We start from the raw sequence: 15,039 nt of genomic DNA, 5'->3' as shown, positions 1-15,039 counted from the left end.
TCTGACATGCTCAAGTTGAGAATGTCTCTACTAGACTGTAGAGAGCTCTCTGTTTCAAGTATATATTCCCCTTTGATAGTCTTACCTTCAATCAGTTGTGAACAATGGCAAAGAATTTCAAAATATTAAAGCACAGATGATGCTATGGAATGCTGATGTAAAGGTAAACACATATTGTCTGGAATCTATCACCTTGCTACTTTGTTGCATATTAGTCAACCATTCAACAGCAACAACAATGAAGATGCATTTATGTAGTATCCCTTTAACACACGCACGAATCAGGCCCAGCTTTTATACTTATCATATTTTAACCTAACTCAAGAATGTAAATTGCAAGGACAAAGGCATCTAGGGTGGCTTTTGAAGTGTTAAAAAAAGTAGTTTGCTGAAAACTGCTGATGATTTTTTTAATACATTAAAAATAAACCACTCTCCTGCACAGCAATAATAACTTTGCTCTGGAAAGACGCTGCAGGGTAGAAATGTTACCGATGTGCTTTCTTTTGAACCAGAGGTTGTAACTTCCCCTTTATTTTTCAGAATTAAGGTTCAATAATGATGCCACAAGTTGCCTGTTGGTCAGAACAAAGCTGCACAATGAGAGGTGCCAGGTAAGTGCCATTTGAACCATCTTGTCCAAACATTTTTATTAGCTTTTCCGAAGTTTAAGCAGAATTGTCTGCAGATTTTTCTTCCAAACAATACCGTCCTCTGCAAATTACAAAATGTTGCTATATGTTGTTGCTGTAAACCTTTGCCCGTTGCTTCATCTGATAACTAACAATCAGTGGAAGCCCTTATTGCCAATTCATAAAAATTGACAGCTGCCCATACTCCTTCTGTTCTGTATTATTTGTTAATATTGAAGCATAAATTGGACGTGTTTAAACAGACCAAAAAGAAGCTTCTAATGATTGTGGTGTTATTAACTTCATGATTCAGCCTGACCAATGACGTAACTTTATTTTTCATATGTGAAGCGAAATGTGCAGAATAGAATGAACCATTGTTCTATTCAACAGAAGTCCCTGTTGTGTGGTCTTTTGAATCAGTATCATATTATGTGCTTTTCTTTCGGAAGTTACCTGTGTTCACTTTCCCAGCCTTATCACATATTCACAAATAACTTCGTTCCACCTGAGTCAGATAGGTAACATCCCAAATGTGTTTATCTCTATTAAAAAAATATATAGCCACCTGTACATTGGAACTCATAAAAGGCAGGTTGATTGAAGGACAAGGTTGCAGTCAAACTCTTTTATTTTCGTGTTCCAGGTACAGTACCCGCAGCCTTCTGCTATTGTGATTTGAACATTCCTACTCCAAGATTATTTTCATTTTGTTTTCATATAATGGAGTTCCTTGGGGCTATGACCTTTCCCTGGTGGCAGGAAGAATCACACTAGAATTTTCAATGGCTACTTTCATTCTGTTAAAGAGCATCTCAACATATCCCTGTGGAGGAGCACTCCTGCTCCTCCTGGCCCACAAGGAAATGTTAAGAAAAATAGAATTAAGCTTACCTGGGATTCTTCCGACTTTGACTGGTGGGTCTGGCACTGGACGTGATTTGCGGGAATCAGAATAAAAATTGCGTTGGGGTCCGACTTGTGCCATCAAACCAATGTTTCCACTAATTTTTTTGTGCGGTACCTTTAAATTTGCTGCGCACATGCGGTATCTTACAGGGAACAGCTTGTGAGCGGCCTGCGCAGTACCTTCCCCATTGCCGCACACGCGTGCAGCTTAGAAGAAGCATTGCATCAGACCCTGACATTTAGATATTAATGAGTCACCTTCCCCGCAATTAAAAACAGTGGTGGGTAAATGGCGGCGAGAGCAAATGCAGCGGGATGCACCCGGCTGCCATTTTTACCATCTGCCCACCCCGTTTCTGCCGGACAGACAAGGTTAAAATCAGGTCTCGAGTTTTTGTGAATTGTTGCAGTATATCTAGCTGCACAAGAAAAGGAAAACAAATGTTTATGAATGACAGCCTATACTGTGCGAGGCAACTAAAGGTAGACCACCAATTGAAAATAAACCACTAGCTGAAGATGGGTCATCTGCTGAGAATAGGCCTCGAAACCCACTAAGATGTCAGCCTAAGTAGTAGCACTCTTGCTTCTAAGTCAGCTTTTCACAAAGCTCTTGAGTTCAAGCCTTACTCCAGGATTTGAACACAGACTGACACTTCAGTGCAGTATTGAAGGAGTGCTGCACTGTTGGAGGTGCTGTCCTTCAGATAAGATGTTAAATTGAGGCTCCATCTACCCTCTCAATTGGACAAAAAAGATCCCATTGCACTATTTGAAGGAAAGAAGTTTTCCTGGTGGCCTGGTCAATATGTATCCCTCAAACAACATCACTAAAACAGGTTAGCTGGTCAGTTATTTCACTCGGACTTTGCTGTGCACAAATTGGCTGCTGCATTTCCCTTCATTACAGCAATTAAAAGTACTTAATTAACTGTGAAATGCTTTGTGACGTACTGAGGTCATGAAAGACACTATATAAATGCAAGTTTTTCTTTCTGACATGGAATATTATATGTTCCTTTATCTGTGAGGGTATCTTCAATCATACTGGGGTAGCTTCAATTAATTTTGAAGCGATAGTAGGTACGCATTTAGATTCCAAGAATTTTTTTAGTTATTGGCCCGTATTTTGTGGTAGGAATAACAGTGAGGTTATCGGCGCTCACTGTTAATGAATAAGTTGGACAGCAACTTTCAGAGTCCGCACATTTGCAGTTAAATGCGGAATCAGGAATTTGCTGTTCGAGTTTCCTTGTTCCTCCAGAAGCTGCACTGTAACGAACTCGGCATTCAAACACATGGAAGGGCGTGAATTTGCGGTACTTATATGATCAAATCAAATCAAATCAACTTTTATTGTCATTGTTAGTGCATAAGTGCAGTACAACGAAATGTAGGCTTGCGGCTCCCGAGAGTGTACATTTAGATTAAGACATTTAAACATTCAACATACATTTGGCTTGTAATACATTAACATAAACATAACCATAATAAAGTGCATTGGCAGATGCAATACTCATTAAACACGCCAGAACAAGTTGGGGCTTGTCCATTCAAGTGTAAGTGAATTTTTAACGCCATAAGTCTTAATTACTGCCAAACAACCTCTCTGGCACTGAAAATGTAATTTTACAAGTGTCGAGTCTCATTCCTTCAGATATTAATTATTGTTGGAGATTTAAAAAACATTTTTTTACTTTTTCTGTCTGTCTCTTTTATACCTCTCTCTTAATGCCATCTTTCTTTCCCTCTCTATTTCACTTTCTGTACATGATTTGACATTGAATTAATTATTTTAACTTGCACTTCCTGGTTTAGACTCTGGGAGCGATTTTTCCCACTGGAGGCGAGATGGAGGCGGGCTTCAGTTTGGGTGGGTTTGAAACCCGCCTCCACTGAGAGTTTTCAAAAAATGGAGATTTCCCCATAATTGGCCAGTTGATTTCAGAGGTGTGGGTTGCCCTTGCTCAATTAGTGTTTTGGGGCTGAAACCCGCCTCTGCTGACATCACTTTTTCAGTCTGATTTTATGGCTTCTTGCTGCCTTGGATCATTCCACAGGATTTTATGAAATGCCATTCCTGTTGGAAAACATTAAAATGATTTGAAGCCAAAATGTTGGCATTATGGCATCTGTTCTTTTGCCTTAGGCAGCTCCACAGTGTGGGCTCCAGCACACTTGCATTGTCAGGTTGGTGGCCTGAGTGAAAGGAGGCCAGAGAGTCATGTCCATTGTCAATGATGTCTTAGGATGGAGCCAAGGACATGTGCCAAGTTGGACAATCTATGCAAATCTGGCCAGGATAAGTTCATCCCTTGCATCCCGGACAGCCATGTGCTCGCATGCTGTTGCTGCTGCTGCTCGTCGATACACCAACGCTCTGACCTCCTCCTGCTGCTCCTCCTCCTCCTCCACTTCCTCCAGATCCTCCTCATCCTCATCTGAGGAGGGCTGGAACTGAGCCACTTGCTCCTCAGGAAGCTGCAAGCCACGACACTGTGCGATGTTGTGTAGTACACAACAGACCACGACCATTCTGGAGACCCTGTATGGTGTATACTGCAGAGCTCCACCTGATCGGTCAAGGCAACAGAAGTGCATCTTCAACAAGCCAATGATTTGCTCGATGATGGACCTGGTCGAAGTGTGGCTGGCATTGTAGCGCTCTTCAGCCTCGTTAACTGGCCTCCTGATCAGCGTCATTAGCCACTTCTTCAGGGGGTAGCCTTTGTCACCAAGGAGCCATCTGTTAAGTTGGTTTGGTGGATTGAAAAGCGGAGGAACACTAGAGTGTCGCAGGATGAAAGAGCCATGGCAACTACCAAAGAACTTGCAAGAACTCCTTGTAGTTACACACCAGCTATATGTTGAGGGAGTGGAAGCCCTTTTGGTTGACAAAGATAGCTGGATTATGATGGAGTGCCCTAAGGGCTACATGTGTGCAGTCTATGACACCCTGCACCATTGGCATATCTGCCATATTTGCAAAGCCAACTGCACACGCGGTTATACGCTTGATCCCTTGAGAAGTGGATGTAATTGTGGGCCTTAGCAAAAAGGGCATCGGTAACCTGCGCGATGCAACTGGGGGTGGCCAACTGGGAGATGCCGCTGATGTCTGCTGATGATCCCTGGAAGGAGCCTGAGACACAGAATTTGAGTGCAGTGGTGACTTTGACAACCACTGGTAAGGGGTGTCCACCCGTTCCTCTGGGCACCAGGTCTTGCTGCAGCAGTCTGCAGATCTCTCGGACAACCTCTCGCAAAAGTCTCAGCCTCCTTTGGCACTGCTGCTCACTCATGTTGAGGTAGCTCATCCTCTGTCTGTAAACCCTCTGTCGGGGGTATCTCCTGCGGTGAGGTGCCTCAATGCGCTGGTGCCTTCTGCCCTGTGCAGCATCAGTTGGGTGAGCAGGAGATTGGGACTCCTGCTGATGTTACTGCTGAGCTGCCTGGTTCTGCTGCTGCCGTGGATGCTCCTCATCCTCATCTGAGGTCCATGGTGACAGAAAATTAATGGTTCCCATGCTGCTTGCAGATGCCTCCATTGCAGGGAGGGAGAGGGTATTCCAAGGAGGTCCCACAGTTGATACCTTCAAGCTGCAGTACCTCCGACTTCAGAAGGCCTTCTAAAAGTGCTTAAACTCCTTTTAAAGCAAAGATCTGCCACCTACAGCTGATCACTGATGAAATAAACGATTTAATGTTGGACCTGCAGCTCTGAGAAGGCAACCCACTTGTCAACCCACCAGGTTTAGCTGGCTTGGTTTAGAAGGGTTGTGGCCGAAATGGTCGAAAAATCACGAGGGCCTCGCAAAATAGGCTTAGAGAGGCCCTTAACAAGCATTCAATGATGTTAACTAGTGCCATTGTCAGCTGGAGGCGGGACCGTTTCCAGACCTCCAAAACCGGCACCGGCAAAATCCCACGGAGGCGGGTTGGAGGCAGATTCCAAACCCGCCCTCATTGATTCGAATTTTACCCCCTTTCCCGCCTCCAAACCCGCCTCCTCCGATGTCAGAAAATCGCCCCCAGTGGGGAGAATTTTAACCCCAAAAAACAGACTGGTTTGGGTCAGGTGGGAGATTAAAGTGTAAGAAATCTGAATCCCAACCCCAAACCGCTTCTAACCCGCCCACTTCCGGTTTTAACGGAGGCGGGCTGGGGGGCAGGCGGCCAACCTACTCCCAGGAGGCAGGTTGGCACTTTAAATATTATAGTGAGGTTGTGTGCCTCATTTTGAAGCACCATTTTAAATTTAAAACTGGGTGGCCAGGTTTCCTGCGCCTCGGGGAATCCGGCAGCTAAAGGAAGGCAAGGACTGCTGGATCTTGTAGGTAAGTGCCTTTCCACTTACCTGCTGCATCCAGTGTACCTGCCTCATCAACCATCTGTTGTTCAGACATCCCCCCCCCCCCCCCCCCCCCCACGGATCTCCCCACCCACTGGCTTCCCCCACCGGCCTCCGAACTCACCACCCCCACCGGCCTTCCGACACCCCGTCCGGCGTTCCGATCTCCGACCCACCCGACCCTTCCCGCCAGCCTTCTGATCTCTGATCCCCAGCCCCCTCATCTCCCTCCAGCCTTCCGATCTCCGATCCCCCGCCCCCGACTCCCCCAAACACCCTCCCATGGCCTTCCAATCTCTGACCCACCCCATCCGGCCTTCCGACCTCTGATCCCCAACCCCAACCCCCTTCTCCGGCCTTCCGATCTCTGATTCCCTGGCCCCCAAACTCCCCTCCAGCCTCCCAACCTCTGCTACACCACCACCCGCCCCCCCCAACACCCCCCTCCAGCCTTCCGATCTCCTATCCCCGGCCCACGAACACCACTCCGGTCTCCGATTCCCTGCTTCTCCTCTCTGCTTACCAGTTGTGGCCTGGTGCCGCAGGCCTACCCACCCAACAGCCGGCCAGCCAGTCAATCTGGATGGCTGCGGGCGGGAAACAGAGGGAAAAAAATGTTAACCAGGCCCTGTCGTTAAATTCGGCAGGGCCTTGAGGGAAACCCATTCTCCTGGGTTTCCCAACTGCAATCCAGCACCACCCCTGCACCCTGCTCCCTCCCCATCTCCGAGTTAAAATCCTGCCCTGTGTGTCTCAGTAAGGATTCTTCAAACTGGTTGATAAAGGAGATACACGATGCTTGCCTTGTTCACACAGGCCCCAGATCCCCTGTTTTTGCTCTCTCATAGCCGCGAGTTCCAGTGCAAAAGCCCACAAAGTCTGTATGCAAGTGTAAATGTAATGAACGGCGAGTGCCGTTCGTTTGCTGCTGACTGCAGAATCTGAACCTTTATTAAAAAGTGCAAATAAAGACAGAACCACTATATTTAACATCATTCCAAAAGAAACTTCTGAGAGTCCTATCATATTATCTGTGTTTTGTTATTGCTGAGATTTTACTTCCATTTTGTGCCCATTTGCCACTTTCTCTGCTTTGTGCTGTTGTCTTTTAGGCTGGACAGGGTGGCCACAAGCTTCTCCATATTTGCTGTAGATTGCATACGGTTCCGCTGTTATCTTTCAAACCTCTGCTATTTTCCACCCCTCAATAAAATGTTGTTCTATTGTGAGGTGGATTGGTTATAACAGTGAAACTCTTGTGTAGAGGGTAATAGTCTTCGAATGTCAGCTGAAAGTGTCAATGCTATGGTTTGATCTCGGGTTCTCTGGGAGTCCAATGGTCTAGCACCAGAGCATAGATATCAATGCAATCCATTTTTATTTTCTTGTTTGGTTTATATGGCTTTTAAGTTCTTAAAAAACAGCAACGTGTTCTTCCAATTTTAGTATCTCATTGACTGCATTGTTGGTTCTGTTTGTGTATAGGAGTCCAGACACAACTGCACAATAGAGGAGGATTCAGAAGGAGACAATGATTCGGAAGAATTTTATTACGTGGGTCAGGTGAGCAAATTTCCAGCGATCCATTGGTTGCCAGCTGTGATTTCCAGGGGTTTACGAAACAAATACAGTGGCGTGCACACTAAATAAGTGGGGAGATCCTTTCTTTTATTCTGATGCGGATACTGGTTAGTACAGGAATTGGAGCTGGTGCTTCCTGAAAGATCATCTATATATATAAAGCGGCTCTTCTGTCTGTCCCGATGTCTGTCTGTCTGTCCTCTATACGTTTGAAAGTTAGAGCGTACCGACACGCGCGTCGCCTCAAAAGAAAGCTTGCGATTCCGGACCGGTCATAGGCGTATTTACGTTTCGGCCGGACAAAAATCCCGCCCGCGGTATCCCAAAAACGTTCAGCGTTCCGCTCATTAGCATCTCATTAGCGACCGTGTGACGTCGAGGTCCACCAATCGGACGGCGGGTTCCTTCCTACAGTCGAGTGACTCGACGATTGACCAATCCTACGCTTCGGTGACCTGACCGGTCGACCAATCGGTGCGTGTGTGGGCGGGCCTTATCCTTCTGAACCGAGGTGAGTGGCTGCCATCTTGATTTTTCAGAATTTTTTCCCCCACACTTTCTGTGTGTTAGGGAACTAAGGTAAATATTTTAATGATGTGTTAGGGAATTAAATAACAATTTAATGGCGGGGGGGGGGAGAGCCTCGGGAAATCGCGGGGAGGAGAGCCTCGGGAAATCGTGGTTGGGGGGGGGGGGGAGAGCCTCGGGAAATCGCGGGGGGGGGGGCGAGCCTCGGGAAATCGCGGGGGGCTCGCGCCGCCCGCACTGACCGCGCATGCGCCGCCCGCCCGCCCACAGCGGCCGTCCATCAGCCGCGCGATACGCGGGGGACCTCAGCTCCGGACCTCAGGCGCTAGGCAGGGGGAGGGGCCGGAGAGAGGGACAGAGGGGAGTGGGGGAGCGGGGGAGGGTAGGTGTGGGGGGGGAGGGAGAGAGAGGAGGGGAGGGAGAGAGGGGAGGGGAGGGAGGGATAGGACAGGGAGAGGACATGACAGGGAGAGGGGGGACACACAGGGGCAGGGAGACCAAGCGCCCCAAAATTGCCCTCGCAACGCGGGGCTCCCCAGCTAGTTTTATATAAATGGGAAAGGAAAATGAAAAATCAGCTCTTAGTATCTTACACAGTCATAGTGTGATTAAGATCAAAGACTGAGGCCTGAAAGTAGATTCCAACCAATAATTGACAGAAGCATGCTTTATATATCTCATTTGTTAAACCTATCTGCCCAATTTTGTCAACTGTATATTCAAATATGTTACCATATGTGTCAGCCGTGGCACAGTTGGTAGCACCCTCATCTCTGAGTTAGAATGTTGTGGGTTCAAGTCCCATTCCAGAGACTTGTGCACAAAAATCTAGGCCGACACTCCAGTGCAGTGCTGAGGGAGTGCTGCACTGTCGGAGGTGCCGTCATTTGAATGAGAATAAAAAGAAAGACCTGTATTTATATAGCACCTTTCATGACCACCGGATGTCTCAAAGTGCGTTACAGTCAATGAAGTACTTTTTTGGATTGTAGTCACTGTTGAAATGTGGAATAGAATGGCAGCCAACATAAAAGATAATCCAAAATTCTTCTTTAGACATATAAATAGTAACTTGAGTAGTAAGAGGAGGGGTGGGGCCGATTAGGGGCCAAAAAGGAGACCTATGCATGGAGACAGAGGGTATGGCTGAGGTACTAAATGAGTACTTTGCATCCCTCTTCACCAAGGAAGAGGATGCTGCCATAGACATAGTGAAGGAGGAGGTAGTAGAGACACTTGATAGGATAAAAATTGAAAAAGAGGTATTAGAAAGGCTGGCTGTACTTAAAGTAGATAAATCACCAGGAGTGGATGGGATGCATTCTCGGATGCTGAGGGAATTGAGGGCGGAAATCGCGGAGGTACTGGCCATAATATTCCAATCCTCCTTCGATATGGGGGTGGTGCCAGAGGACTGGAGAATTGCAAGTGTTACACCATTGTTCAAAAAAGGGTGTAAAGATAAACCCAGCAACTACAGGCAAGCCAGTTTGACCTCGGTAGTGGGGAAGCTTTTAGAAATAGTAATCGGGGACAAAATCAGCAGTCACTTGGATAGGGAATGATTAATTAAGGAAATCCAGCATGGATTTGTTAAAAGGCAAATCATGTTTAACCAACTTGATCGAGTTTTTTGATGAGGTAACTGAGAGGGTTGATGAGGGTAATGCAGTTGACGTAGTGTACATGGATTTTCAAAAGGCGTTTGACAAAATGCCACATAATGGGGGAAAAATTGGGTCGCACCCCCTTTGGGACGCTAACTTCGCGGGGTGCTACTTTTAGCGCCCTGAAAAACTTAGCGCCCCTGCACCTGGAATTCACTGGTAGCGCCCCAAGAGGGAGGAGGGGTGCTACTGGAAGCCACCAGGAGGCGTAACCAAAGATCGCAGTTGGGGCGCGAGCGGGGTGCTGTGCACGGCGATGATGTCATCGCCGGTGGCGCAGCACCACGGGGCACTAACGGTTACTGCCACTGCTAACCTCACGCTGAATTTCACGGGAGTCGTTAGTGGCGCCGCACCCACACACTAGTTGCTTTGCGCCTGGTTAGCGCCTTTACGTTAACGGGAGGCGCAAATCAACTGAATTTTCCCCCCAATAGGCTTGCCAACATAAATGAAGCCCATGGAATAAAAGGGACAGTGGCAGCCTGGATATGAAATTGGCTAAGTGACAGGAAACAGACAGTAGTGGTAAACGGTTGTTTTTCGGACTGGAGGAAGGTATACAGTAGTGTTCCCCAGGGGTCGATATTAGGACCACTGATTTTCTTGATATATATTAATGACTTGGACGTGGGTGTACAGGGCACAATTTCTAAATTTTCAGATGACACAAAACTTGGAAGTATCGTAAACGGTGAGGAGGAGAGTGATAGACTTCAGGAAGACATAGACAGGCTGGTGAAATGGGCAGACACGTGGCAGATGAAATTTAACGCAGAAAAGTGCGAAGTGATATAATTTGGTAGAAAGAATGAGGAGAGAACATATACACTAAATGGTACAATCCCAAAGGGGGTGCATGAACAGAGAGAACTTGGGGTATGTATGCACAACTCGTTGAAAGTGGCTTGGCTAGTTGAGAAAGCAGTTAAAAAGGCTTACGGGATTCTGGGCTTCATGAATAGAGGTATAGAGCACAGAAGTGTGGAAATTATGATGAACCTGTATAAAACACTGGTTCGACCCCAACTGATGTACTGTGTCGAATTCTGGGCACCACACTTTAGGAAGGATGTGAAGGCCTTAGAGAGGGTGCAGAAAAGATTTACGAAAATGATTCCAGGGATGAGGGACTTCAGTTACGTTGATAGACTGGAGAAGCTGAGGTTGTTCTCCTTGGAGCAGAGAAGATTGAGAAGAGATTTGATAGAGGTGTTCAAAACCATGAGGGATCTGGACAGAGTAGATAGAGAGAAACTGTTCCCATTGGCAGATGGGTTGAGAACCAAAGGACACAGATTTAAGGTGATTGTCAAAAGAACCAAAGGCGATGTAAGAAAAAACTTTTTTACGCAGCGAGTGGTTAAGATCTGGAATGCACTGCCTGAAAGGGTGGTGGAGGCAGACTCAATCTTATCTTTCCAAAGGGAGTTTGATAAGTAGCTGAAGAAAAAAAAAAATGTAGGGCTACGGGGAAAGAGCAGGGGAGTGGAACTAGCTGAGAGTCGGCATGGGCTCGGCAGGCCAAATGGCCTTCCTCTGTGCTGTAACCATTCTATGATTCTATGTTAAATCGAGACCCTGTCTGCCCTCTCAGGTGGACATAAAAGATCCTATGGCACTATTTCAAAAAAGAGCAGGGGAGTTATCCCCGTGTCCTAGCCAATATTTATTCCTTAGTCAACTTCACTAAAAACAGATTGTCTGGTCATTATCACATTGCTGTTTGTGGGAGCTTGCTGTGCAAATTGGCTTCTGCGTTTCCTACATTGCAACAGAGACTACACTTCAAGAAGTACTTCATTGGCTGTAAAGTGCTTTGGGACGTCTGGTGGCCGTGAAAGGCGCTATATAAATGCAAGACTTATGTTCTTTCATAAAACAAGGCCATGTGCTAGGTATTGTGGAAAGGGCCACCCACTCACTATCTGTTTGAACTTTTTTAACACCAGGCAGGTAATGGTGCATGATTCCAGAAAATTAACATTATCAGTTGATCTCCTGTGGCGGTGCCTATGGTGTGCCCGAGGATACAGTCAATTGTGCAGCTGATGCCCTGTTGGAGTTGTTGTCATCCACTGCATTGTATTGTGTCTGAAGCGAACAAAGTTTCCTCCATGTGTGACGCTCCCCCATTGACTTATAATCGCAAACCCAGTGATTAATTTGAAATGTGATAAAATGATTTAATAATGAAAGATGTGATCTAGAATAAAGAATAACTGAGAAATTGAAATGACGGTTTACCAAATCTGACTCGGTAGACTATTAAAATATTGATGGTGTTGAGTAAAATATGAAGATGATTTATGAAATGTTATACAAAAAATATGGAAATAATCAGTCATCTCGTGTAACTATGTAACTTTAAAATGATCACTTTTAAAATGAATTGCCATGTAAATTAAGATGTATATTTATTAATTGAGAATTTAAACTTCTGTTTAGTATTAAATGAAAAAATATTGATTAATTGAAATTGTAAAATTGATGACCCCTTATCACTAACTCTCTGAAGGGAGTCCCGACTGAGCTTAGCACCTCCAGACCGGTGTGATATTGGGCAGCTCAGAGGCTGAGCCAGTCGGCAGGTAAACAGGTCCAGGGGAGAAAGACCGATTACAGAGGGCCCGTTCCGTTAGATGCCCAGTGGCGACCAGCTCCTGCCTCAATTCCCACCCCCACCTGCTGGCCTTGAAAACCTTCCCGCTGGCTTTGAATGGGACACCTATCTTAATTATTCAAATGTGGCCCTTAAGTTAAAATCAACCTGGCCTCGCTTCCTTCATAACTGCCGGCTGGGCTGACCATTTCAAGCATTACACACACCATGCCAGCCCCCCCTTTTTAAATCGGGGCCACAATTTTCACTGGTTGGGGAGTCAGTGATGAGCGGTCATCAATTTAATGATAGTACTCAGATAATAAGAAGAGAGGCTAGGGGAAATGTCTTTATGTAGACAGTTGTTGGAGCATGTAATGCTTTGTCACAGGGAGTGATTGAAGCATACGCCATTGAATCTTTTAAGGGGAAATGTATAAATATTCAAAGTAGCAGAAGCTACAGGTATATGGAGAGAGACGGGAAGGGAGATTATTTTTCAATTGCTCTCTCAAAGAGCCAGCACAGCAATCATAGAATAGAATCATAGAATGGTTACAGCACCGAAGGAGGCCATTTGGCCCGTTGAGCCCGTGCCAGCTCTCTGCAAGAGCACTTCAGCTAGTCCCACTTCCCCCCCACCCCCCTCAGTGCGCCGGCGGGAATTTCAGCGGCAGCAGCGGGGCTATAAAAGGCTCCAGAAACCCAGGTAAGGCGTACCAGTCTCCGAACTCGGAACTCAGAGGGAAGGAGAGAGTTAAAAATTAATCGAAGTGTGACGTCACCAGAAAGCTGGTAGGTGATTGGCTGGTTGGTGAGTACTTTTCCTTCCCATTTAAACCGTTATAAGTTGGTAAGTTCAATTAAATAGAAGTGTGATATTCATCATCTAGAATCGGGGCAGAGGGTATTTAAAAATAATAATAAATTTAATTAATTACATAGAATGGGAGAGCAGGTGATGTGTTACTGCTGCAATATGTGGGAGCTGGTGGACACCATTGATGTTCACAGTGATTACATTTGCAGTAAGTGTTGGTTGCTCGAGGAACTCCGGCTCCGTGTTGATGAGCTGGAGTCCGAGCTTCAAACACTGCGACACATCAGGGAGGGGGAGAGTTACCTGGACTCTGTGTTCCAGGAAGTAGTCACACCAATTAGATTAACTAATTCAGAAGTAGTCCGTGGTCAGGGACAGGAGGGTGTGACTATGAGTGAGGCTGGTACGGGGATCCAGGAGGTAGTGTTGGAGGAGCCGCAGCCCTTGCTCTTGTCCAACAGGTTCGAGGCTCTTACTCCCTGTGAGGACGGGAACGGGGACTGCAGGGAGGATGAGCAACCTGGCCACAGCACCGTGGAACGAGGGGCCATTCAAGTGGGGGGAGTAAAAAGAATGTTGTAGTGGTAGGGGGTAGTATCATTAGGGGGATAGATAGGGTTCTTTGCAGCTGAGAGCGAGAGTCCCGAAGGCTGTGTTGCCTGCCTGGTGCCAGGGTTAAGGACATCTCCTCTGGGCTGGAGAGAAACTTGGAGTGGGAGGGGGAGGATCCAGTTGTTGTGGTCCATGTTGGTACCAACGACATAGATAGGACAAGGAAAGAGGTTCTGCTGAGGGAGTATGAGCAGCTAGGGGCCAAATTAAAAAGCAGAACCACAAGGGTAATCTCTGGATTACTACCTGAGCCACGAGCAAATTTGGCTAGGGTAAATAAAATCAGAGAGTTAAATGCGTGGCTCAAAGACTGGTGTGGGAGAAATGGGTTTTGCTTCTTGGGACACTGGCACCAGTATTTGGACAGGAGAGAGCTGTTCTGTTGGGACGGACTTCACTTGGCCAGTGCTGGGACTAGAATCCTGGCGAATCGAATAACTAGGGCTGTAGAGAGGGCTTTAAGCTAATTAGTGGGGGGGGAGGTTTCAAGAGAGCGAAAAATAAAAATGTCAGCGGAGAAGGCAATAGAGCAAGGTAGCAGTGGGGGAATTAAAAACCAGAGCGTTTCAGGAAGGGACTGAATATATAAAGATAAAGGTAAAGTAGTAAAGTGGGTAAAAGCAGGAATAAATTGTCACAAAACATATTTAAAAGTTCTTTATCTGAATGCACGCAGCATTCGTAACAAAATAGACGAGTTGACGGTACAAATAACTACACATGGGTATGATCTGGTGGCCATTATAGAAACATGGCTGCAAGGTGACCATGACTGGGAACTAAACATCCAGGGGTGTTTGACAATTAGGAAGGACAGACAGGAAGGAAAGGGAGGTGGGGTGGCTATGTTAATAAAGGATGGAATCACTGCAATAGTGAGAAATTATATTGGGGTCAAAGGATCAAGATAGTGAAACAGTTTGGGTGGCGATAAGGAATAATAAGGGGAAAAAGTCACGATTGGGCGTAGTCTATAGGCCTCCTAACAGTTGCAACTCTATGGTCGGAGTATAAATCAGGAAATAGTTGGGGCTTGTAATAAGGGAACAGCTATAATCATGGGAGATTTTAACTTTCATATTGACTGGACAAATCAAATTGGGCAGGGCAGCCTTGAGGAAGAGTTCATCGAGTGCATTAGGGACGGGTTCCTTGAGCAGTATGTTACTGAACCAACCAGGGGGCAGGCAATCTTCGATCTGGTCCTGTGTAATGAGACAGGATTAATAAAAAATGTCCTAGTAAAGGATCCCCTTGGAATGAGTGACCATAACATGGTTGAATTCCAAATTCAGTTGGAGGGTGAGAGAGTTGGATCTCAAATCAGCGTACTAAGC

At 46.2% G+C, this 15,039-nt stretch overlaps 1 protein-coding gene across 2 annotated transcripts in view; it reads left to right on the top strand.

Annotated features, from left to right (window-relative positions):
* parp8 (poly (ADP-ribose) polymerase family, member 8) overlaps positions 1–15,039 on the top strand; it is a 627,363-nt gene that overhangs the window by 255,530 nt on the left and 356,794 nt on the right. For both annotated transcript variants that reach the window (XM_085972589.1, XM_085972580.1), the window contains 2 exons: positions 544–614; positions 7,378–7,455. In XM_085972589.1, coding sequence (XP_085828715.1) covers positions 544–614; positions 7,378–7,455 — 149 coding nt within the window. The remainder of the gene's footprint in view (positions 1–543; positions 615–7,377; positions 7,456–15,039) is intronic.

The sequence above is a fragment of the Somniosus microcephalus genome, chromosome 2 (assembly GCF_052327205.1).
Source record: "Somniosus microcephalus isolate GS21.2 chromosome 2, FLI_Smic_1.0, whole genome shotgun sequence".
Classification (NCBI taxonomy): domain Eukaryota; kingdom Metazoa; phylum Chordata; class Chondrichthyes; order Squaliformes; family Somniosidae; genus Somniosus; species Somniosus microcephalus.
The sequence above is the reverse complement of the archived record's forward strand: the minus strand, read 5'-3'. Positions and strand labels throughout refer to the sequence as shown.